This window comes from Lampetra planeri, chromosome 53, assembly GCF_965212315.1.
Source record: "Lampetra planeri chromosome 53, kcLamPlan1.2.h2, whole genome shotgun sequence".
Lineage (NCBI taxonomy): Eukaryota > Metazoa > Chordata > Hyperoartia > Petromyzontiformes > Petromyzontidae > Lampetra > Lampetra planeri.
Window position 1 is genome coordinate 1,314,725 of NC_136159.1, and position 25,356 is coordinate 1,340,080.

Below are 25,356 nucleotides of genomic sequence, written 5' to 3' on the forward strand. Positions count from 1 at the left end.
TCTCTCTCCTCCTGCTGTTCCCCGCGCTCTCGTTGTCTCCCTGCCCCCCACTCCTCCTGCCCCCCCCCCCCACGCTATCCCTCCCTCGCTCGCTCTCCCTTCCCCTTTCCTGCTCTCCCCTACACTCTCCCCACGCGCCCCCTCCACCCCCCTCTCATTCCCTCCCTCTCTCTCGCTCTCCCATCGCTCTCCCTCCCTCCCTCTCACGCGCGCGACGCGTGACGTCTCCCCGCACGGCGCCTGACGTCACCGCCGCCGCCGCTGCCGCCGAGAGCGAAAGGGGCGGCGGAGCAAAGATGGCCTCGCTGAGCAACGGGCTGGGCCCGGACAACGGCGGCGTCAACAACGGCGGCGGCGGCATCAGCAGCAGCGGCGGCAGCAGCAGCAGCATCGGCAGCGTACACGGCCCCGTCAACGGCCTGAGCCACGGGCACAACACGATCCCCATGAAAGACCAGGACGCCATCAAACTCTTCATCGGCCAAATCCCGCGCAACCTGGAGGAGAAGGACCTGAAGCCGCTCTTCGAGGAGTTCGGCAAGATCTACGAGCTCACCGTCCTCAAGGACCGCTTCACGGGCATGCACAAAGGTGAGGAGGAGGACGAGGAGGACGAGAGGAGGACGAGGAGGAGAGGGCGCCTCGCTCGCCTCACTCGCACCGCGCTCCCCCGTCGCACAAAGCACGCGCGTCGCGCTCAACGAACCCCGAGCGCTGCTGCCTCCTCTCGGCTTCTTGCGCCGCGATGGCGGCAGCAGCAGCAACAGCAGCAGCAGTGTCAACAACATCAGCAGCAGCAGCCGGCGGCGCGGTAACAGGCAGCGTGGGCGAGGGAGCGAGGCGCGCGGGGGGGGCGAGGAGGCGGGGTGGTGGCGATGGTGGCCGTGGTGCTGAATTGGACAGCGCCCCGAGCCCCGTGGCTGGTGCTGAAGTAGACAGCGCCTCTCGCTTCGCGCTTCTCGCTGCCGCGTGGCCTCTTCTCCCCCCCCCCCCACCACATGCCCCCCCCCCCCTACGTGCCCCCCGTGCCTCGTTGCATTATACCCCCCACCCCTTCCATGCCCTCGTGGAAGCCGTTGGGGGGAGGGATTCGCCGAGCGGCGCGCGTTTTTCGGTGGTGTGAGGACGACGAGGTGTGACGGGGTGTGACGAGGTGCGTGCGCGTGTGCGTGGTGGGACACACTGTCACCTCATCGCCGCGGCCATCGTCCGCTAGCCGCCGCCGTCACCATCCATCGTCACCGTCAACCTCATCATAATCTCATCACCCGTCAAAGGTCGTCACTCGTCCGCAACAACCCCAAGCCAGCCGCTTCGCGAGGGCACACCTCGTCACCCCCTCCTCGTCCGTGTGCGAGTGCAGGCTGCGCCTTCCTCACGTACTGCGCGCGGGACTCGGCTCTCAAGGCTCAGAGCGCCCTGCACGAGCAGAAGACACTGCCGGGGGTGAGAAGGAGACACTCGCTCCCTCGCGCACACGCTTGTATCAGAATCAGAACATTTATTCATGCTGCAGGAGGAATCCGATGAGCTATAAAGCTCTTGTGCACAGATGTCCAGTAGGGGCGGGTCAGCACGTTCAAAACAACAAACAATGCAAAAACACGACACGAGTGCAAAGTATAGGGAAGGTAAACAAATCACTTAAAAATAAAGACAAATAAAACTTAACTATGTTTTTACCTTACGAGGTAATCCCATTGCGGTATTAACTTGTTTTTCAGAAAAGACCTGGCCATAGATGATAGCTTATCGTGTAGAAATTTCTAGCAGAAAAATAATGAAAATAATCTCGCACCCATGAAGGCACGACACACGAGGGGGTTTTGGTGGCCAGCACCACCCCCGGCCGTCTTCGTCTCTCTCTAGTGGTGATACTTTACTGCACATCGCACCGGCTACTCATTTGAGGTTGAGTCGATCTAGGGGAGGGCCTAAGACGGGTTCAGATAAGCGGCACTGGTATTGGTGGCCGTGAGCAGGAATCTAATTCGGGTTACTGGGTTCGTAGCGCAGCGCGCTAACCGCTACACGACCGCTCCCCACGTGTACACTGCCACGCGTGTTTACAAAGATCCCCCTTATAGACTTAACAGTATTTTGGGCGAGTGCTGTTAGCGAGTAGCACCTATGAAGGCCGGCACGAAACACCCGGTGGTAGTGGTGTGTCCAGCATTACGCCCGGCTGCCTTTGTCTCCCCACAGTGGTGATGTTCACACACCACACCAAGTGCTCATTTAGGGCTGCATTGACCTTGAGACAATCCAGGATCGATTTAAATAGTCGTCACTGATGTTGGCTGTGAGCGGGAATCGAACTAGTGGTCGCAGGATTAGAAACAGTGCGCTAACCATTGCGCCACCGCTCCCCAAACAGATACTGTACATACACATAAGCGCACATACATACCCATATACAGTACACATATGCATACACAGATATACATAAACACAAGCGCAGATGCACATATATACACAGTCATACACGTGGATGAATATATGGGTAATCTCACAAATACACGCATACATACCGAAATATACCAAAATACATTCAGAGACGTACACACATATACATAACATATAGACACACAAAACCTAGACATAAATACCCATACACACAGAGACATAACCATATGCACACAAATATACATAAATAAACACAACATAAATATATCTCTACACATATATATGCACACACACACAGATTTGAATACAAAGGTCATCCGTATAGCCTTAAGGGACTGTTGGGGCAAGTGCTGTGAGCGAGCAACTATGATTATTCCCAGTGGTGGATGTGTACACACCGGACCAAGCACTCATTTAAGGCTGAGCCGACTTAAGAGAGGCCCAAGACAGGTTCAGATATGTATCAGCGATGTTGGCCAAGCGCGCGGAATTGGACTCGGTTCGCCGGGTTCGTAGCGCAGTGCGCCAACCACTACTCCACCGCTCCCCATAATAAATGCATACAGAGAGACACACACTGACACACAGGGGCACACACACGCACGAGTACTACTCCATGGAAGGCGATTTACTTGGGTTCACTGATGATGCGGGGCAGGGATTCGCTTCAGCCGGGACCGTCTGGGGAATGCTCGGCGAGCCGAAACGTTTCTGCCCACCCGGCACACCACACACAGTATTCCTCTCGCTACGACAATGGTTGCCAGTCACGTATCGGCTCCAGAGATGGTGTAGTTGTGTTTACTGCGAGACGTGGAGGAATGTGCTGCCCCTCTAGCCTGAGCGGCACTGCGAGTCGACCCAATCAGCCGCACAGACCCGAGTATATTTGTGCCAAATAGCGCCTCTCTAGCCATTCTAGAACATCATTAGAATTTACATAATTCAATTAGCGCCGATCGTCTACAGCTATTAGATACGTGCACAACACACGGACACACGCGCGCACACACAGACAAATATCCCCCGGGTAGCCTTGCGCAGGCAAGTGCTGTTAGCGAGCGCCTACGAAGGCCTGCACGGCACACGATGGGGTAGGTTGACCAGTCGGTAAGCAGCACCCCCGGCCGCCTTTGTCTCTCCCCAGTGACTGATGTTTACAAACCACACCAGGTATTCATTTAAGTCCGAGTCGACCTAGGGGAGTCCTAGGACCGGTTCAAATATATGCCACTGTTATCGGCGTGAGCGGGAATCGCCAACTCGCAGTGCGCTGACCACTACGGCACCCCTCCCCATGCAAACACGTACACACACAAACACAAAAAGATCCCCCGTATAGCCTTAACAGACTGTAGGGGCAAGTGCTGTTTGCGAGCACCTATGAAGGCCGGGACGGTACACGAGGGGGTGGTTGGTCAACACCACGCCAGACCGCCTTTGTCTCCCCAGTGGCGATGTTTACACACCGCACCAGGTATTCGTTTAAGGCTGAGTCGACCCAGGACCGCCACCGCGTGTACACACACTCACACGCTCACATAGATATACATTGAGATAAACACACAGACACAGGTTACACATTACCTGGCGATGCTGCTACTGCTGCGTTGGCAGTGGTGCACAAGCACAATGAACAAACAACAACAACAACAACAAGAACTAGTAAATAACACTTTTGTGCGTGGCCTTGAAAGGAAACAAAAAAGGATAAGCGACGTTTTGGGAAATGGCCCTTCCTCATCGTACATAGAGAGGCCACAGACATAGTTATTAAGAGTGGACGACTGTGCTCTGTACCTTAATGAAATGTTTCAATCGTTTGCTAATGAACAGATTTAACGACATGGACAGCTACATACGTAACTATATGAATAGTTACGTAAATATTCGTAGCCGTTGAGCAATCGGCAAGATGGGGAAAGGGCGTCGGTGGGGGGGAGGGGGGGGGGTTCTCCCAGTGAGCATCTGTTAAGGTCGTGTGTGTGACCAACCCCACACACACAGCCAAAGATCCCCCGAATAACCTTAATAGACCATTGGGGCAAGGGCTGTTAGCGAGTACCGATGAAGGTCGGCACAGAAAACACGAGGCGGTAGGTGGCCAACACTCCGCCTGGCCGCCTTTGTCTCCCAAGTGCTGATGTTTACACGCCGTACCAGGTATTAATTTGCGGCTGAGTCGACCTAGAGGATGCCCAGGACCAGTTCAAATATTCGCCACTGTTATTTGTCATGAGCGGGACACGAATACAAGTCGCCGGGTTCGTATCGCAGCGCACTAACCTCTACACTACCGCTCCCCGCACATCCACTGACTGTGGCCGCACGGAATAGCGCTTGCAAACAACACGAGCGTGTGAGTACATCGCCAATCGGGAGACAAAGGCGGTCGGGTGTGGTGCTGGCCATACACCCCTCGCCCGATGTGCTCGCCACTTGCCCCAATAGTCTGTTCAGGCTATACGGTGGATCTTTCTTTGTCTTTGTGTTGGGAGCGGCTTAGCGCTGCGCTGCGCCACGAACACAGCCACTGACCCGGGTTCGATTCCAGATTACGGTCCACACCAGTGACGATTATCTGAACCGGTCCTGAGCCTCCCCTAGGTCGACTCAGATGAGTACCGAGTGCGGTGTGTAAACATCAGCACTGGGGAGACAAAGGCGGTCGGGCGTGGTGTTGGCCACCCATCCCCTCGTATTCCGTGCCGGCCTTCGGAGGTGCTCGCTAACAGCACTTGTCCCAAAAGTACGTTAAGTCTATACTGGGGATCTTTGTGTGTGATTGTGTGTGCGTGCGGTCACGTGGCTGACTACCTCCGACCCACACCCCCAGCCCAAAACCTCGCCCTAACCCTCACGCTAACCCAATACCATAACCCGACTAGATCCAATCAAAAGCAAGATACATCTGACGTTAACCCTGACCGCCATACTATCATCATAACCCAAAGCCTAGCCCTAACTCGAACCAAGACCCAAAACCAGCCCTGACTCTAACCACGACCCCAAACCCTATCACCTAACCCCTATCCCCAACCCCGAGCTCCAATCCCTTCCACTCTCTCCGTGATCCAGAGTTACAAGTATTACGCGATGGGAGAAACCTACCATCTCTCCACGTGTATGCACACACAGAAAGGCACACACGTGTACACACACAGGTTCACACGTGTACACACACAAGCTCACACGTGTACACGCGCAGGCTCACACGAGTACACTCTCAAGCTGCTCACACGTGTACACACACGTGTACACACACAAGCTCACACGTGTACACGCGTGACCCTGCGCGTGTACCCTGCGCATGTACATGTATGTGTACACGCGTGTACACACGCAGGCTCACGTATACGCGCACACATGCTCACATGTGTACACACGTGTATACACACAAGCTGTTCACACGTGTAAACACACGTGTATACACACAGGTTCACACGTATACACGCACAGGCTCAAACGTATACACGCACGTGTACACACAATCACGCGTGTGTACACATCAACACACACACGAGTACATACGGGGTTCTGTGTGAAGGTGCGGGTGGAGGGATGAGGGGGAATGGGGGAGGGCTGAGAGATCGGGATGAGGGGCTCGAGGGTGGCTGGACGAGGGAGCGGGGTGAGGAGTGAGTGCAGGTGGGCGGGTGAGGGTGCGCGAGTGAGGGGTGAGTGTGTCTGATTGGATGTGACGGCGGCTGGGGCAACAGGAACACAGCTTGCAGGGGCGAGTGACGGGGCGCAGCGTGATGGCGGTAGTGATTGGACGTTGATGGGTGATGTGTGTGTTGTGATGGCTGTAGTCATGTCTGTAGTGATGGGGTGTTATTAGTGATGGGTGTTGTGATAGGTATAGCAATGAGTGTGGATGGGGGTGTCGTAATGGCTGATGTGTCGGCCCACTGCACGCCGTCGCCACGGCAACGTCTCCCGCCGTTGCCATGGCAGCGCGCTGCGGTTGCCATGGCGATAGCGGGTACGGTTGCCATGGAGACGGCTGTGTTGTCTCGGCAGCCGCGGTGGCGCCTCCAGATAAAAATAACCCGGGGCGTCACGTGACCCCCACCCCGCCCTCACCCCCCCCCCCCCCCCTTTCTGCTCCCCACGCGACTCCACGTTCCCACGGCCGAGGCTGCGATGCGAACTCTACATTAGCAGTCTGCGCATGCGCAGTGCAGGGGGGAGGGGAGTGGGCGAGTGGCGGGGCGAGTGGGAGTGAAGGGGGGGGGGTGCAGGGGGGCCCATCCCCCCACTCCCCTACCCTCTCGCTACACCCCGCTCATTGCCTTGCGCGGTCACGTGTGCGCGCACGACTGTCGCCATGGAAACCGAGTGGGGCGGGTGGGGGGGATCATGGGGGCGCTGCAGGGCGGAGAGAAGCAAATTAAGAGGGGAGGGGAGGGGGAGGATGAGAGATGGAGGAGGGGACGGGGGGTGGGGAAATGGGGAGGGGGGTGAACACGGGGGAGGGACGGGGGGGGTGAACGGGGGGGGGGGGTGAACGGGGGGGGGGGGGGGGTGAACGGGGGGGGTGAACGGGGGGGGGGGGGGTGAACGGGGGGAGGGGGGGGGGATAGCGGAGCGAGGGGTAGAATGTGGGTGAGGTGTAAGTGTGGAGGGGTGAGCGTGGTGAGAGGGGCGGTTTGGTCAGTGTGGTCAGGCGGTGTGGTGAGGGAGTGTGTGTGTGTGGTAAGCCTGGTGAGGGAGTGGTGTGGTTAACGTGTTGAGGGGGTGGTGCGGTGAATGTGGTGAGGCGGTGTGGTGAGGGAGTGTGTATGGTAAGCGTGGTTGAGGGAGTTTGGTGTAGTTAGTGTCGTGAGAGAGTGGTGTTGTAAGCGTAGTGAGGTAATGTGGTTAGTGTGGTGAAGGAGTGTGTTGTGGTAAACGTGGTGAGTGTGGTGTGGTTAGCGTGGTGAGGGAGTGGTGTGATTCGCGTGGTGAGGAAGTGGTGTGATTAGCGTGGTGTGGGGGTGTAGTGTGGTGAGGGGGGTGGTGAGCGTGGTGAGGGGGGTGGCGTGGTTATCTGTGGTGAGGGGGGTGGTGAGGTTATCTGTGGTGAGGGGGGTGGTGAGGTTATCTGTGGTGAGGGGGTGGTGAGGTTAGCTGTGGTGAGGGGGGTGGTGAGGTTAGCTGTGGTGAGGGGGGTGGCGTGGTTATCTGTGGTGAGGGGGGTGGTGAGGTTATCTGTGGTGAGGGGGGTGGTGAGGTTATCTGTGGTGAGGGGGTGGTGAGGTTAGCTGTGGTGAGGGGGGTGGTGAGGTTAGCTGTGGTGAGGGGGGTGGTGAGGTTATCTGTGGTGAGGGGGGTGGTGAGGTTATCTGTGGTGAGGGGGTGGTGAGGTTAGCTGTGGTGAGGGGGGTGGTGAGGTTATCTGTGGTGAGGGGGGTGGTGAGGTTATCTGTGGTGAGGGGGGTGGTGAGGTTATCTGTGGTGAGGGGGGTGGTGAGGTTATCTGTGGTGAGGGGGGTGGTGAGGTTATCTGTGGTGAGGGGGGTGGTGAGGTTAGCTGTGGTGAGGGGGGTGGTGAGGTTAGCTGTGGTGAGGGGGGTGGTGAGGTTAGCTGTGGTGAGGGGTGTGGTGAGGTTATCTGTGGTGAGGGGGGTGGTGAGGTTAGCTGTGGTGAGGGGGGTGGTGAGGTTAGCTGTGGTGAGGGGGGTGGTGAGGTTAGCTGTGGTGAGGGGGGTGGTGAGGTTAGCTGTGGTGAGGGGGGTGGCGTGGTTATCTGTGGTGAGGGGGGTGGTGAGGTTAGCTGTGGTGAGGGGGGTGGTGAGGTTATCTGTGGTGAGGGGGGTGGTGAGGTTAGCTGTGGTGAGGGGGGTGGTGAGGTTATCTGTGGTGAGGGGGGTGGTGAGGTTAGCTGTGGTGAGGGGGGTGGTGAGGTTATTTGTGGTGAGGGGGGTGGTGAGGTTATCTGTGGTGAGGGGGGTGGTGAGGTTATCTGTGGTGAGGGGGGTGGTGAGGTTAGCTGTGGTGAGGGGGGTGGCGTGGTTATCTGTGGTGAGGGGGGTGGTGAGGTTATCTGTGGTGAGGGGGGTGGTGAGGTTATCTGTGGTGAGGGGGGTGGTGAGGTTATCTGTGGTGAGGGGGGTGGTGAGGTTATCTGTGGTGAGGGGGTGGTGAGGTTAGCTGTGGTGAGGGGGGTGGTGAGGTTAGCTGTGGTGAGGGGGGTGGCGTGGTTATCTGTGGTGAGGGGGGTGGTGAGGTTATCTGTGGTGAGGGGGGTGGTGAGGTTATCTGTGGTGAGGGGGTGGTGAGGTTAGCTGTGGTGAGGGGGGTGGTGAGGTTAGCTGTGGTGAGGGGGGTGGTGAGGTTATCTGTGGTGAGGGGGGTGGTGAGGTTATCTGTGGTGAGGGGGTGGTGAGGTTAGCTGTGGTGAGGGGGGTGGTGAGGTTATCTGTGGTGAGGGGGGTGGTGAGGTTATCTGTGGTGAGGGGGGTGGTGAGGTTATCTGTGGTGAGGGGGGTGGTGAGGTTATCTGTGGTGAGGGGGGTGGTGAGGTTATCTGTGGTGAGGGGGGTGGTGAGGTTAGCTGTGGTGAGGGGGTGGTGAGGTTAGTTGTGGTGAGGGGGGTGGTGAGGTTAGCTGTGGTGAGGGGGGTGGTGAGGTTATCTGTGGTGAGGGGGGTGGTGAGGTAAGCTGTGGTGAGGGGGGTGGTGAGGTTAGCTGTGGTGAGGGGGGTGGCGTGGTTATCTGTGGTGAGGGGGGTGGTGAGGTTATCTGTGGTGAGGGGGGTGGTGAGGTTATCTGTGGTGAGGGGGTGGTGAGGTTAGCTGTGGTGAGGGGGGTGGTGAGGTTAGCTGTGGTGAGGGGGGTGGTGAGGTTATCTGTGGTGAGGGGGGTGGTGAGGTTATCTGTGGTGAGGGGGTGGTGAGGTTAGCTGTGGTGAGGGGGGTGGTGAGGTTATCTGTGGTGAGGGGGGTGGTGAGGTTATCTGTGGTGAGGGGGGTGGTGAGGTTATCTGTGGTGAGGGGGGTGGTGAGGTTATCTGTGGTGAGGGGGGTGGTGAGGTTATCTGTGGTGAGGGGGGTGGTGAGGTTAGCTGTGGTGAGGGGGGTGGTGAGGTTAGCTGTGGTGAGGGGGGTGGTGAGGTTAGCTGTGGTGAGGGGGGTGGTGAGGTTATCTGTGGTGAGGGGGGTGGTGAGGTTAGCTGTGGTGAGGGGGGTGGTGAGGTTAGCTGTGGTGAGGGGGGTGGTGAGGTTAGCTGTGGTGAGGGGGGTGGTGAGGTTAGCTGTGGTGTGGGGGGTGGCGTGGTTATCTGTGGTGAGGGGGGTGGTGAGGTTAGCTGTGGTGAGGGGGGTGGTGAGGTTATCTGTGGTGAGGGGGGTGGTGAGGTTAGCTGTGGTGAGGGGGGTGGTGAGGTTATCTGTGGTGAGGGGGGTGGTGAGGTTAGCTGTGGTGAGGGGGGTGGTGAGGTTATTTGTGGTGAGGGGGGTGGTGAGGTTATCTGTGGTGAGGGGGGTGGTGAGGTTATCTGTGGTGAGGGGGGTGGTGAGGTTAGCTGTGGTGAGGGGGGTGGCGTGGTTATCTGTGGTGAGGGGGGTGGTGAGGTTATCTGTGGTGAGGGGGGTGGTGAGGTTATCTGTGGTGAGGGGGGTGGTGAGGTTAGCTGTGGTGAGGGGGGTGGTGAGGTTATCTGTGGTGAGGGGGGTGGTGAGGTTAGCTGTGGTGAGGGGGGTGGTGAGGTTAGTTGTGGTGAGGGGGGTGGTGAGGTTATCTGTGGTGAGGGGGGTGGTGAGGTTATCTGTGGTGAGGGGGGTGGTGAGGTTAGCTGTGGTGAGGGGGGTGGTGAGGTTATCTGTGGTGAGGGGGGTGGTGAGGTTAGTTGTGGTGAGGGGGGTGGTGAGGTTATCTGTGGTGAGGGGGGTGGTGAGGTTATCTGTGGTGAGGGGGGTGGTGAGGTTAGCTGTGGTGAGGGGGGTGGTGAGGTTAGCTGTGGTGAGGGGGGTGGTGAGGTTAGTTGTGGTGAGGGGGGTGGTGAGGTTATCTGTGGTGAGGGGGGTGGTGAGGTTATCTGTGGTGAGGGGGGTGGTGAGGTTATCTGTGGTGAGGGGGGTGGTGAGGTTAGCTGTGGTGAGGGGGGTGGTGAGGTTAGTTGTGGTGAGGGGGGTGGTGAGGTTATCTGTGGTGAGGGGGGTGGTGAGGTTAGTTGTGGTGAGGGGGGTGGTGAGGTTAGCTGTGGTGAGGGGGTGGTGAGGTTAGCTGTGGTGAGGGGGGTGGTGAGGTTAGTTGTGGTGAGGGGGGTGGTGAGGTTATCTGTGGTGAGGGGGGTGGTGAGGTTAGCTGTGGTGAGGGGGGTGGTGAGGTTAGCTGTGGTGAGGGGGGTGGTGAGGTTATCTGTGGTGAGGGGGGTGGTGAGGTTATCTGTGGTGAGGGGGGTGGTGAGGTTAGCTGTGGTGAGGGGGGTGGTGAGGTTAGCTGTGGTGAGGGGGGTGGTGAGGTTAGCTGTGGTGAGGGGGTGGTGAGGTTAACAAGGTTGGGGGTAGCGGGGTAAACCAGTCGCGCCTCATTCTAAGTCAATTTCAGGGTCATTACAGCCTCAGGGGGCGGGTTTGTGCGGTGGGGTTCTTCGGAGGGAGAGACAGAGAGGGGGGAGAAGGGGAAGATGCAGAGATAGCAGAAGAGGGGGTATTGGGAGACATGGGAGGAGTTGGAGGGAGATGAGAAACATGGGGGTGGGGATGGAGGGGTCAGTGAGGGGTGTAAGGGGTCGGGGGTGAAGGATGGTGGGTGATGGATGGTGAGGTGAGGGATGGTGGAGTCTGTGGTGGTGAGGTGAGGGATGATGGGGTGAGGGGTGAGGGGTGGGGGGTGAGGGGTGGGGAGTGGGGGGTGGGGAGTGGGGGTGAAGGATGGTGGAGTGAGAGGTGGTAGGGTGAGGGATTGTTTGGTGAGGGGTGGTGGAGTGAGGGATGGTGAGGTGAGGGGTGGTGGAGTGAGGGGTGGTGGAGTGAGGGGTGATGGAGTGAGGGGTGGTGGGGTAAGGGGTGGTGGAGTGAGGGGTGGTGGAGTGAGGGGTGGTGGAGTGAGGGGTGATGGAGTGAGGGGTGGTGGAGTGAGGGGTGGTGGAGTGAGGGGTGATGGAGTGAGGGGTGGTGGAGTGAGGGGTGATGGAGTGAGGGGTGGTGGGGTAAGGGGTGGTGGAGTGAGGGGTGGTGGAGTGAGGGGTGGTGGAGTGAGGGGTGGTGGAGTGAGGGATGGTGGAGTGAGGGGTGGTGGGGTAAGGGGTGATGGAGTGAGGGGTGGTGGAGTGAGGGATGGTGGAGTGAGGGGTGGTGGGGTAAGGGGTGGTGGAGTGAGGGGTGGTGGGGTGAGGGGTGATGGAGTGAGGGGTGGTGGAGTGAGGGATGGTGGAGTGAGGGGTGGTGGGGTAAGGGGTGATGGAGTGAGGGGTGGTGGAGTGAGGGGTGATGGAGTGAGGGGTGGTGGGGTGAGGGGTGATGGAGTGAGGGGTGATGGAGTGAGGGGTGGTGGGGTGAGGGGTGGTGGGGTGAGGGGTGGTGGAGTGAGGGGTGATGGAGTGAGGGGTGATGGAGTGAGGGGTGATGGAGTGAGGGGTGATGGAGTGAGGGGTGATGGAGTGAGGGGTGGTGGGGTGAGGGGTGGTGGGGTGAGGGGTGGTGGAGTGAGGGGTGGTGGAGTGAGGGGTGGTGGGGTGAGGGGTGATGGAGTGAGGGGTGGTGGAGTGAGGGGTGGTGGAGTGAGGGGTGGTGGGGTGAGGGGTGGTGGGGTGAGGGGTGGTGGAGTGAGGGGTGATGGAGTGAGGGGTGGTGGGGTGAGGGGTGGTGGAGTGAGGGGTGGTGGGGTGAGGGGTGGTGGGGTGAGGGGTGATGGAGTGAGGGGTGGTGGGGTGAGGGGTGGTGGGGTGAGGGGTGGTGGGGTGAGGGGTGATGGAGTGAGGGGTGGTGGGGTGAGGGGGTGATGGAGTGAGGGGTGGTGGGGTGAGGGGTGGTGGAGTGAGGAGTGGTGGGGTAAGGGGTGGTGGAGTGAGGGGTGATGGAGTGAGGGGTGGTGGGGTGAGGGGTGGTGGAGTGAGGGGTGGTGGGGTAAGGGGTGGTGGAGTGAGGGGTGGTGGAGTGAGGGGTGGTGGGGTGAGGGGTGGTGGAGTGAGGGATGGTGGAGTGAGGGGTGATGGAGTGAGGGGTGGTGGGGTGAGGGGTGGTGGAGTGAGGGGTGGTGGGGTAAGGGGTGGTGGAGTGAGGGGTGATGGAGTGAGGGGTGGTGGGGTGAGGGGTGGTGGAGTGAGGGATGGTGGAGTGAGGGGTGGTGGGGTAAGGGGTGGTGGAGTGAGGGGTGGTGGAGTGAGGGGTGGTGGGGTGAGGGGTGGTGGAGTGAGGGGTGATGGAGTGAGGGGTGGTGGGGTGAGGGGTGGTGGAGTGAGGGGTGATGGAGTGAGGGATGGTGGAGTGAGGGGTGATGGAGTGAGGGATGGTGAGGTGAGGGGTGATGGAGTGAGGGATGGTGAGGTGAGGGGTGATGGAGTGAGGGATGGTGAGGTGAGGGGTGGGGGAGTAAGGGATGGTGAGGTGATGGGTGGGGGTGATGGATGGTGAGGTGAGGGATGGGGGGAGTGAGGGGTGGGATGGGGGGTGAGGGTGGTGGAGTAAGGGGTGGTGGAGTGAGGGGTGGTGGGGTGGTGAGGTGAGGGGTGGTGGGGTGAGGGGTGGTGGAGTGAGGGGTGAGGGGGTGAGGGAGCTGGATTAATATCCATCAGAGTTGTGGTTTAATCCCCCCCCCCATGCCGTCCGCCCCCCCCGCCGCGGATTAAGGAGCCACGCGCTGATCGGGATTTATAATCACATAGACGCGAGCCGCAACCACAACAACAACAACAACCACCACGAACAACAACAACAACCACACCACTAACACAACCGCACCTTTAACACAACCACTAACATAACCACAACCACCACACCACTAACACAACCAAACAACAACCACACCACGAACACAACCACAGCAACCACTCAGAAACAACCACACCTTCACCACCTTCACCGCATTCACCTCACCACTCTTGGGTGTGCGCTGTGATGATGGGGTTGTGATGAGTTGGTGTGATGATGACGATGATGATGAGGTGGTGTGATGAGGTGCGTGATGAGGTGTGATGAGGAGGTGGTGTAGAGGGGCGATGGTGTGATAACGTGGCAAGGTGAGGTGGTGGTGGTGATGGGGGAGGCGGTGTGGTAGTGGAAATACGAGGTGGCGTGTTACGTGACCCGTGCTGTCGTCTCCTTGCAGATGAACAGACCCATCCAGGTGAAGCCAGCAGACAGCGAGAGCCGAGGAGGTTGGATTCCCCACCTCACCACTCACCTCCTCACATCGCCATTCACCCACCGCGACACACACCTTCTTCCCACCCCTCGTCACTCACCACGACTCACCAAACTCGCCTCACCCACCTTCCCACTCACCTCCTCCCCACGTCCAACCTCGTCACGCCTCATATTTCGCCTCACCCATACCTCCTTACTCACCTCGTCGCCCACCTCAATGCACCTCTTCATGATAACGAACTCGTCAAGTGTGGTTTATGAGGGAGGTATGGGGGGGGGGGGTGAGGGCTCCGGGGGTGAGGGTACGGGATGAGCGGACTGCACGCCTCTCCCTCCCTGCCTTGGTGAGTGGCGAGCAGAGACGATTGGTGAGTGTTGGTGAATGGCGAGTGGTGAGTATTGGTGAGTGTTGGTGAGTGGCGAGTGGTGAGTATTGGTGAGTGTTGGTGAGTGGTGAGTATTGGTGAGTATTGGTGAGTGTTGTTGAGTGGTGAATGGTGAGTGTTGGTCAATGGTGAGTATTGGTGAGTGTTGGTGAGTGGTGAATGGTGAGTGTTGGTGAGTGGTGAATGGTGAGTATTGGTGAGTGTTGGTGAGTGGTGAATGGTGAGTATTGGTGAGTGTTGGTGAGTGGCGAGTTGAGAGTATTGGTGAGTGTTGGTGAGTGGTGAATGGTGAGTATTGGTGAGTATTGGTGAGTGTTGGTGAGTGGTGAGTATTGGTGAGTGTTGGTGAGTGGCGAGTTTAGAGTATTGGAGAGTGTTGGTGAGTGGTGAGTATTGGTGAGTGTTGGTGAGTGGTGAGTATTGGTGAGTGTTGGTGAGTGGCGAGTTTAGAGTATTGGAGAGTGTTGGTGAGTGGTGAGTATTGGTGAGTATTCGTGAAGTGATTAGTATTGGTGAGCAGTAATTGTTGATGGTGAATGTAGTGAGTATTGGTGAGCAGTGAATGGTGAGTTTTAGTATTAGTGGTGAGCGTATCCTTGCCCCGCCTCCTTATGCAATGGAGCAGATGCTGTGCTTGTTTGGTTACCATGGTAACGGTGCTGTTGCCATGGTAACTGGGCCGGGAGGCAGCGGGAGTGAGCCGTTTCCGTGGCAACGGGAAATCGGGGAACCGTGTCAGATGTGAGGAAGATGAGGGTCCTCGGGAGGTGTGCTGAGGTGTGCTGAGGTGGTGAGGGTGAGGAGGGGAGTGTGAGGGTGGAGTGTGAGGGTGGAGTGTGAGGGTGGAGTGTGAGGGTGGAGTGTGTGGAGGGGAGTGTGAGGAGGGGAGTGTGAGGGTGGAGTGTGAGGGTGGAGTGTGAGGAGGGTGGAGTGTGAGGGTGGAGTGTGAGGAGGGGAGTGTGAGGAGGGGAGTGTGAGGGTGGAGTGTGAGGGTGGAGTGTGAGGAGGGTGGAGTGTGAGGGTGGAGTGTGAGGAGGGGAGTGTGAGGGTGGAGTGTGAGGGTGGAATGTGAGGGTGGAGTGTGAGGAGGGTGGAGTGTGAGGGTGGAGTGTGATGAGGTGTGAAGGTGGAGTGTGAGGGTGGAGTGTGATGAGGTGTGAGAGTGGAGTGTGAGGGTGGAGTGTGAGGGTGGAGTGTGAGGGTGGAGTGTGAGGAGGGTGGAGTGTGAGGGTGGAGTGTGAGGGTGGAGTGTGATGAGGTGTGAGGGTGGAGTGTGAGGGTGGAGTGTGAGGGTGGAGTGTGAGGAGGGTGGAGTGTGAGGGTGGAGTGTGATGAGGTGTATGGGTGGAGTGTGATGAGGTGTGTGGGTGGAGTGTGATGAGGTGTGAAGGTGGAGTGTGAGGGTGGAGTGTGAGGAGGGTGGAGTGTGATGAGGTGCACGAGCCCCAGGATGCTCAACGTCGCGTGTTTGGGGGGGTCGGGGTGACTGTGTACGGGGCCCCCTCCCCGCGCGTCAGCTGGGCGAGGCTCGCCACTGGAGGTCGCCCCGGGGCCACTCGGCACTCAGGGCACGGGCACGCGCGCGCGTGACCCTCGGGGGAGCGGTGGCGCAGCGATTGGCGCACCGCGCGCTCCGAACCCGGACTTCGAGTTCGACTCCAGGGCTCACGACAAATAAAAACAGCGGCGAATATCTGAACCGGTCCTGCCGGTGGTCTCCCTCCCTCCCTTAAGGTCGACTCAGCCATAAAACGAGCCCTGCGGTGTATAATAAAACATCGGCGGCGGGGAGACAAAGGCGGCCGGGCGTGGTGTTTGTGCACCATTACCCCCCCCCCCACCCCCAACAGCGGTGTGTGTTGGTCACCTCGTGTGTCGCCTGTGTCCAGACCGCAAGCTGTTCGTGGGCATGCTGAGCAAGCAGCAGGCCGAGGAGGAGGTGAGGAGGATGTTTGAGGCGTTCGGCTCCATCGAGGAGTGCACCATCCTGCGCGGGCCGGACGGCAACAGCAAAGGTGAGCGGTGGTGAGGAGGTGGTGAGTTGGTGAGCGGTGGTGAGGAGGTGGTGAGTTGGTGAGCGGTGGTGAGGAGGTGGTGAGTTGGTGAGCGCGAGCAATTGGTGAGCAGTGGTGAGTGGTGAGCACCGGCCGTTTGTTGTGTGTATGCTGTGTGTATGATGTGTGTATGATGTATATATGCTGTGTGTATGATGTGTGTATGATGCATATATGCTGTGTGTATGCTGTGTGTATGCTGTGTGTATGATGTGTGTATGCTGTGTGTATGTATGATGTGTGTATGCTGTGTGTATGTATGCTGTATATATGCTGTGTGTATGCTGTGTGTATGCTGTGTGTATGATGTGTGTATGATGCATATATGCTGTGTGTATGCTGTGTGTATGCTGTGTGTATGATGTGTGTATGCTGTGTGTATGTATGATGTGTGTATGCTGTGTGTATGTATGCTGTATATATGCTGTGTGTATGCTGTGTGTATGCTGTGTGTGTGTCCAGGCTGCGCGTTCGTGAAGTTCTCCAACCACGCCGAGGCTCAGGCGGCCATCAACGCGCTCCACGGGAGCCAGACCATGCCGGTGGGACCCCCCCCCACCCCCCACCACCACCGCCGCCTTCCCCCATCAGTGCCTGTTCCTTCAACCCCATTGCCAATCAGAGTAGTGAACCGGTCCCAGGCCTCCCCTAGGTCGACTCAGCCTCAAATGAGAACCCGGTGCGGTGTGTAAACATCGCCGCTGGGGAGACAAAGGCGGTCGGGCGTGGTGCTGGCCCACCCACCCCCTCGTGTGCCGTTCTGGCCTTCATAGGTGCTCGCTAACAGCACTTGCCCCTACAGTCTGTTAAGGCTATACAGGGGATATTTGTGTGTACGTGTTTCTGTGTGTTTCTGTGTGTTTCTGTGTGTCTGTGTGCCTGTGTTTACATGTTTACGTATGTGTCTCTGTGTGAGCGTCTGTGTTTACGTGTGTGTCTGTGTCTTTGTGTGAGCGTGTGTCTGTGTGTACGTGTCTTTGTGTGTTTACGTGTGTGTCTGTGTGTGCCTGTGTGTGCCTGTGTTTACGTGTGTGTCTGTATCATTTGTGTTTACGTGTGTGTCTGTGTGGCTGTCCTTGCGTCTGTGTATTATGTCACTGTGTGTCTGTGTACGGTATTTGCGTCCGTCTCTGTATATCTGTGTGTCTGTCTGTGTCTGCATGTGTATCTGTGTCTATGCATCTTTGTGCCATTGTCTATGTGTCTTTATGTCGTGTTTATGTGTCGATTTATTTGTGCATGTGTCTGTGTGTCTGTGTGTATATGTGTCTTCATGTCTGTGTGTCTACGTGTCTTTACGTCTATGTGACTGCGTGTCTATGTGACTGCGTGTCTGTGTGTCTGCGTGTCTTTACGTCTTTACGTCTGTGTGTCTATGTGACTGCGTGTCTGTGTGTCTGTGTGTCTGCGTGTGTCTGTGTTTCTGACAGGTCCCTTAGGGAATTGTCCGTAGAATCCCCAGCCATTCCCGCCACTGTTGACACGAATGGGATTCTCATCGCTATTCCCAGGATCGCCAGCACGGGGCGCTAATGTTCCCAAGATCCCATTGCAAGTGCCTGGTGTTACTATGGCAACAGCGCTTGATTGTTACTATGGTAACAGCGTGTGAATGTTACTATGGCAACAGCGCGTGAATGTTACTATGGCAACAGCGGGTAAATGTTACCATGGCAACAGTGTGTGAATGTTACTATTGCAACAGCGCGTAAATGTTACCATGACAACAGCATGTGAATATTACTATGGCAACAGTACGTAATTGTTACCATGACAACAGCATGTGAATGTTACTATGGTAACAGCGCGTAAATGTTACCATGACAACAGCGTGTGAATGTTACTATGGCAACCGCGTGTGAATGTTACTATGGCAACAGCGTGTGAATGTTACTATGGCAACAGCGTGTGTACCTTTGTGTGTCTATGTCTACGCGTGTCTGTGTTGCATCGCTCGCGAACAGCACTTGCCCCAACAGTCTGTTAAGGCTATACGGGGGATCTTTGTTTTTGTCTTTGTATTATGTCTTCGTGTGCCTTCTGTGTCTGTGTACCTTTGTGACGGGCTATTTTTACCTGTGTGTTCCATGTATAACTCCAAGAGGCGTGCCTGTGTGTGCGTGTGTGTGTCGAGGTAGTGGAGCGGTTAGCATGCCGTGCTACGTATCCGGCGAACCGAGTTTAATTCCCGCTCACGGAAAACACCGGTGACGATTATTTGAACCGGTCCTGGGCCTCCCCTAGGTTGACTCAGCCTCAAATGAGCACCTGGTTGCGGTGTGTAAACATCACCACTGGGGAGACAAAGGCGGTCGGGCGTGGTGTTGTCCACTCACCCCGTCATGTGCCTTACCGGCCTTCATAGGTGCAGGTGCTGCTTGCTAACAGCGCTTGCCCCAACAGTCTCGCGTGTCTCCGTGTTTACGTGTCTCAGTGTATCTCTCCGCGTGTCTCCGCGTGTCTCTCCGCGTTGCAGGGTGCGTCCTCCAGTCTGGTGGTGAAGTTTGCGGACACGGACAAGGAGCGAACTCTGCGCCGCATGCAGCAGATGGCCGGCCAGCTGGGCATCTTCAACCCCATGGCGCTGCAGTTCGGCGCCTACGGGACGTACGCCCAGGCGGTGAGACGTGCAGGGATAAAGGTCCCCCGCGTAGCCTTCAATGAACCGTTGGGGCAAGTGCAGTTTGCGAGTAGATCTTGTTAAGGCCGGCGCGGCGCACGAGGGTCTGGGTGGCCACCGCCACGCCCGCCCGCTCGCCCGGCCGTAGCTAAACTCTAAGTAATTGTTGTTTTACCAGGTAAGGCTCACTCAGCTATATAGCTCTTTTTCATAAGTGACCTGGTCACAAATGGTAGCTCAATTAAGTGACTTATCACGTGGAAATTTATAGCAGCCAAATGCTTGAAACGCATGTTAATTCTAAACGTGGAGGGAAAAAGTGGAGAAAAATCCACACGACCACGGGGAGAACACACACACACTCCAAATATATACAGGGGTCAAGAGTCGGAATCGAGCCCATGGCCTCCTGTATACCAGGCGAGGTAGTTTACATCTCGCCACCGCGGTGTATTTGCCTCCCTTCCCAATGTTCATGTCAATTACACACGGCACCAGGCACTCATTTAAGGCTGAGTCGACCTCGGGGTGGCCAGGGATACACACAAAGCACAGACACGCGCGCTGATTACATTAACACGCGTGCATTCACACGTGAAAATGTACACACATACACAACTCTACACACAGCTGATTAAAGTAGCAGGCAGTGCACCTGATGACGGAGACTTGTGTTGCCTCCGAAACGTCGTGAATTTTATTTTGTTTTGTTTTATTTTACTTTCATTAATTTTAATGTTTTTACCTACGTGACTTTACCGAAAAAACCTGAGAATATGAATCATTGCAGTCACGAAAGCTTCAAATCTAGAATTAGCAGGCAGTGCATAATAGCGAATGTATCAGCAGGCTGTCTGAGAGCAGGCTGTGAGTGGTAGTTGGGACAACTGCTGGGTGTGTTGTTTGACAGCGTTTCGTGTGATACAGCTGTAGTGTAACAGCTGCCCGTGTGGTGTAACAGCTGCCCGTATGGTGCAACAGCGGGTCGTATGGTGCAACAGCTGGTTATGCGGTGCAACAGCGGGTCGTGCGGTGCAACAGCATGCCGTGTGGCTGTGTGTGTCGCAGCTGATGCAGCAGCAGGCCGCGCTCATGGCCGTGGCCCAGGGCGGCTACATCGCCCCCGTCTCCGCCTTCTCCGCCGCCCAGATGCAGCAGATGGCGGCGATGAACATGACGAGTTTGGGCGCTCCGCCGATGACTCCCACGTCAGGTGAGGCGCCTGCTCCTCCTCACCACCCGGGCTCACTCCTCTCACCTCACCAACCGTGAGACGACTGTCACCCCTCGTGACCCACTCCCTATCACCATCACACACACATGCTCACACACGCACCCACTCAGACACTTACTGGCTCACACACTCACCCACTCACTCAGACACTTGCTCATCCATCCACACACTCGCTCACCCATTCACTCACACATTCACTGACTCACACACTCATTCACCTACTCAGACACTCACTCACCCACCCACTCAGACACTTGCTCATCCATCCACACACTCGCTCACCCATTCACTCACACATTCACTGACTCACCCACTCACACACTGATTCACCCACTCACACACTCACCCACGCACACACTCGCTCATCCACCCACACACTCGCTCACCCACCCACTCAGACATTCACTGACTCACACACTCACCCACGCACACACTCACCCACACACACGCTCACCCACGTACACACTCACCCACGCACACACTCACACACGCACACACTCACACACGTTCACCCACCCACACACACACTCACCCACACACACACTCACACACGTTCACCCACCCACACACCACACTGCAGGCCACCTCTCTTCCCTTTCTGCATCCTCCCTCGCACCGCTCCACTTTGCAATTCCTTCCTCCCCTCATCGTCTCTTTCCCTCCAAGCTCTTACGACAGCAACCTTGCTCAAATGAAGAAACGTCTTCACGTTCTATCCATTACAGCGCTCATGCTCGTGCTGTTTGTTGATGGCCTCTCGACGTTTTGCTCAGCAACTGTTGAACGAAGACCTACCTCAGCGCTTCCTGGTGGCCGCCTTGGGGCGTGATTTGGGGGGTAATGAGTTACTTTGGTTGACGATCTGACAGCGGAGTCATAGGCGTGACTGCATTGTGGTTATCCATAATAGAGGTTTTTGGGTTAGATCGCGTAAATATAAATGTGTCGTTAAACCCGCCACCACCCGACACAGCTAATTGGTAAGGTTCGTCAAGTAAACAAAACATGCCAATTCGTTACTAGTACAGCACACCGGTGTGTTGGAGAGTAAAACCCACAACATTTACAATTTGAGTACAACGTTTCGCCAGTAATTACAACCAGCATCATCAGGCGACAGCCAGAGTTGTGGAGAAATCCTCCTTATTGGTCGCGAAAGCCGACATGTTAACTTGCGTTGTGGTTGTGCGGTTGTGTCTGTGGTGGTGTCTCTCTGCTTGCGATTGTGCTGTTTGTGGTCATGTCTGTGTGGTGAATGTGCGATTGTGGTTGCGTGTCCCTGGTTGTGTCTGTGTGGTTGTGTGGTTGTGATTGTATGGACGTAGCTGTGTCTGTAGTGGTGTCTGTGCGATTGTGATAGTACCACTGTGGCTGTGCGGTTGTATTATAGTTACATCGATGTGGTTGCAGCGGTTGCACGGTGGTTACACCACTGCGCGATCGAGGGTTTGCGCGGCGGCGGCTGAGTGACGGCTCGCACTGACGCGGTTGTAATGTGGCTGTGTTGTGGCTGTGCGGTTGTGATTGTGGTTGCAGGGGGCAGCACCCCCCCCGGGATCGGCTCGTCGGGCGTGCCGGCACTCGCGCCGCCCCCCATGAGCCTCAACGGCTTCACGGCGCTGCCCCCCCAGCACAACGGCCAGCCCGAGGCCCTGTACAGCAACGGCTTGCACCCCTACCCAGGTGAGCCTGACCCTTAACCCCCACCCAGGTGAGCCTGACCCCTAACCCCCACCCAGGTGAGCCTGACCCCTAACCCCTACCCAGGTGAGCCTGACCCCTAACCCCTACCCAGGTGAGCCTGACCCCTAACCCCTACCCAGGTGAGCCTGACCCCTAACCCCTACCCAGGTGAGCCTGACCCCTAACCCCACCCAGGTGAGCCTGACCCCTAACCCCCACCCAGGTGAGCCTGACCCCTAACCCTTACCCAGGTGACCCTGACCCCTAACCCCTACCCAGGTGAGCCTAACCCCACCCAGGTGAGCCTGACCCCTAACCCCACCCAGGTGACCCTGACCCCTAACCCCCACCCAGGTGATCCTGACCCCTAACCCCTACCCAGGTGAGCCTGACCCCGACCCCACCCAGGTGAGCCTGACCCCTAACCCCACTCAGGTGAGCCTGACCCAGACCCCTAACCCCACCCAGGTGACCTTGACCCCTAACCCCTTCCCAGGTGATCCCTAACCCCACTCAGGTGATCCTGACCCCAACCCTTAATCCTATCCATGTGACCCCAAACCCCATCCAGGTGACCCTGACCCCTAACCCCACCCAGGTGACCATGACCCCGATCCCTAACCCCACCCAGGTGACCCTGACCCCTAACCCTACGCAGATGACCCTGACCCCGACCCCAACCCTACCCAGGTGGCTGTGACCCCAATCCTTAACCCCACCTAGGTGACCCTGACCTGACCCCTAACCCTACCCAGGTGACCCTGATCCCAACCCCTAGGTCTAACCCTGAGCCAAATTCTTAATTTAACAAGTGCCAGCGGTATGGGGAGTGGTAGTGTAGCGGTTAGCACGCTGCGCTATCAACCTGGGTTCGATTCCCGTTCACGGCCCCACACCAGTAACGATTATTTGAACCGGTTGTGGGCCTCCCCGAGGTCGATTCAGCCTCAAATGAGTACTTGGTGCGGTGTGTAAACATTGCCAGTGGGGAGGCAGAGGCGGCCAGGCGTGGTGTTGGCCACCTACCCCCTCGTGTGCCGTGCTGGTCTTCACATGTGCTCGAGAACAGCCATAACAGTCTATTAAAGGCTATACGGGGGATCTTTGTCTTTGTGCCACAGCTCAGAGCCCCACTGCTGCAGACCCCATGCAGCAGGCGTACGCCGGCATACAGCAGTACACAGGTGCCGGACTTACCGCACCGCACTGCCGGACTTATCACCGCACTGCACCGCACTGCCACTATACTTCACACCACACCGCCGTGCACCACCATGCTCCCACCCCACCACACTGCACCAGAAGAAAACGTCACCACCGCAACAACCACCACATTACTCAATGCCACACCACCACATCACACCGCCACCACCACCACCACGTACCACAACTGTACCACAACTGTACCACATCTATACCACTATACCTGCCTACACCTTCACACTATCACACCGTGACCCCATCATACCACCACGCAACATCACACTACCCTATTGCATCACAGTGTTTGGTGAGTGGTGATGAGTGTGTGTGTGTAGCGGGTAGCGCTGTGCTACAAACCTGGCGACCCGAGTTGGATTCTCGCTCACGGCCAACGCCAGTGACGATTATTTGAACTGGTCGTGGGCCTCCCCTAGGTCGACTCAGTCTCAAATGAGAACCTGGTGAGGTGTGTAAACATTGCCACTGGAGAGACAAAGGCGGCCGGGCGTGGTGTTGGCCACCCAGCCCCTCGTGTGCCGTGCTGGTCTTTAAAGGTGCTCGTTAAAAGCACTTGCCCCAACAGTCTATTAAGGCTATAGGGGTGATCTTTGTTTTTGTCTTTGTTCAGCGACGTACCCAGCTGTCTATGGACAAATCAACCAGAGCTTCCCACACCCGGGCACAGTGCTGCCTCAACAACAGAGAGAAGGTGCAAGCACATTACAACCACCACCACCTCTCTCACCTGGTCCATCCTGCCCCCTCTCTCACCTAGTCCATCACCCCCCCCCTCTCACCTGGTCCACCCCCCCCCTCTCACCTGCTCCATCCCCCCCTCTCACCTGCTCCATCCCACGTCTCTCACCTGGCCAATCCCCTCCCCTCACCTGGTCCATATACCCTCTCTTACCTGCGCTCACCTCTTCTGACCTCTTTGCTGCTCCTCCCCCCGCCCCTGCAGGCCCCGAGGGCTGCAACCTCTTCATCTACCACCTGCCGCAGGAGTTTGGCGACGGGGAGCTCACGCAGATGTTCCTCCCGTTCGGCAGCGTCATCTCCTCCAAGGTGTTCGTGGACAGAGCCACCAACCAGAGCAAGTGCTTCGGTACAGACACTCACCCCATCCTCCTCGTCGCTCCACCCTCACCCGCCGCTCCACCCTCAACCGTCACTCCACCCTCACTCGCTCTACCCTCACTCACTCCACCCTCACTAGCTCCACCCTCACTCGCTCCAACCTCACCTGCCGCTCTACCCTCACCCGTCATTCCACCCTCACCAGTCACTCCACCCTCACTTGCTCCACCCTCACCCGCTGCTCCACCCTCAACCGTCACTCCACCTTCACTCGCTCCACCCTCACTCGCTCCACCCTCACGCACTCCACTATCACCCGCCCCGCCCTCACTCACTGAGTGTGTGAGAGTGATGGTGTGTGTATAGCTGAACAATGTGTAGTATCCACTCACCACACTCACCACACTGCCCCTACTGCCCACTCACCCACCAGCAGTCATTGGCCACACATCCCCTACTGCCAACAGCAGCGTCACTCACCACTCACCACGCTGCCCCTACTGCCTGCATGCTCGCCAGGTGAGGGCACTCAACACTCACCAGTCACCAATCACTGCATCACACCTACAACTACCAGGTGAGGGTACACACCACGCTCACCACTCGGCGCACCGCCCCGACTCCCCGCACACTCACCAGCCGAGGTCACTCACCACACTCAGCGCTCCTCCCACTACCCCGAGCGCCACACTCACCAGGTGAGGGGCCACTCACCACGACGCCCCCTGCTGAGCGCCACACTGACCAGGTGAGTTTGGATAATCCGCGCTCTGCCCAGGGCACTCACCACACTCACCACTCACCGCACCGCCCTCCCCTCCCCCCACCCCACTGAGCGAGTGCACGCTCACCAGGTGAGGGGCCACTCACCGCCGGTGTGGCGTGTGCCCGTGCCCCAGGGTTCGTGAGTTTTGACAACCCGGGCTCTGCGCAGGGCACTCACCACACTCACCACACTCACCACACTCACCGCACCGCACCGCCTCCCCCCACCCCACACCGAGCACATGCTCACCAGGTGAGGGGCCACTCACCACCGGTGTCGCGTGTGCCCGTGCCCCAGGGTTCGTGAGTTTTGATAACCCGGGCTCTGCCCAGGCTGCGATCCAGGCCATGAACGGCTTTCAGATCGGAATGAAGCGGCTCAAGGTGCAGCTCAAGCGACCCAAGGACGCCAACCGCCCCTACTGAGACGCACACTCACCAGGTGATGGGCGACTCACCACACTCACCACTCACCACGCCGCCCCTAATGAGCACACGCTTGCCTGGCGAGGGGGGCCACTAAACTATTCTCACCTGGTGAGCGGTGGGAGGGAGGGGGGGTCACTCGCCACACCGCCCAGACTAAGCGTGCACTAGCCAGGTCAGGGACAACTCACCACACTCACCACACTGCCCC

At 57.6% G+C, this 25,356-nt stretch overlaps 1 protein-coding gene across 1 annotated transcript; it reads left to right on the forward strand.

The window, feature by feature from the left end:
* The first annotated feature begins 250 nt into the window (after positions 1-250).
* On the forward strand, positions 251-25,156 carry LOC144734884 (CUGBP Elav-like family member 4). Its single transcript, XM_078617324.1, has 12 exons — positions 251-591; positions 1,364-1,446; positions 13,660-13,708; positions 15,973-16,098; positions 16,600-16,679; positions 18,614-18,757; positions 19,826-19,970; positions 21,528-21,674; positions 22,796-22,858; positions 23,506-23,586; positions 23,839-23,982; positions 25,018-25,156. The coding sequence occupies exons 1-12, from the start codon at positions 297-299 to the stop codon at positions 25,143-25,145; spliced, it is 1,485 nt and encodes a 494-aa protein (XP_078473450.1). The 5' UTR covers positions 251-296; the 3' UTR covers positions 25,146-25,156.
* The last annotated feature ends 200 nt before the right edge of the window (positions 25,157-25,356 follow it).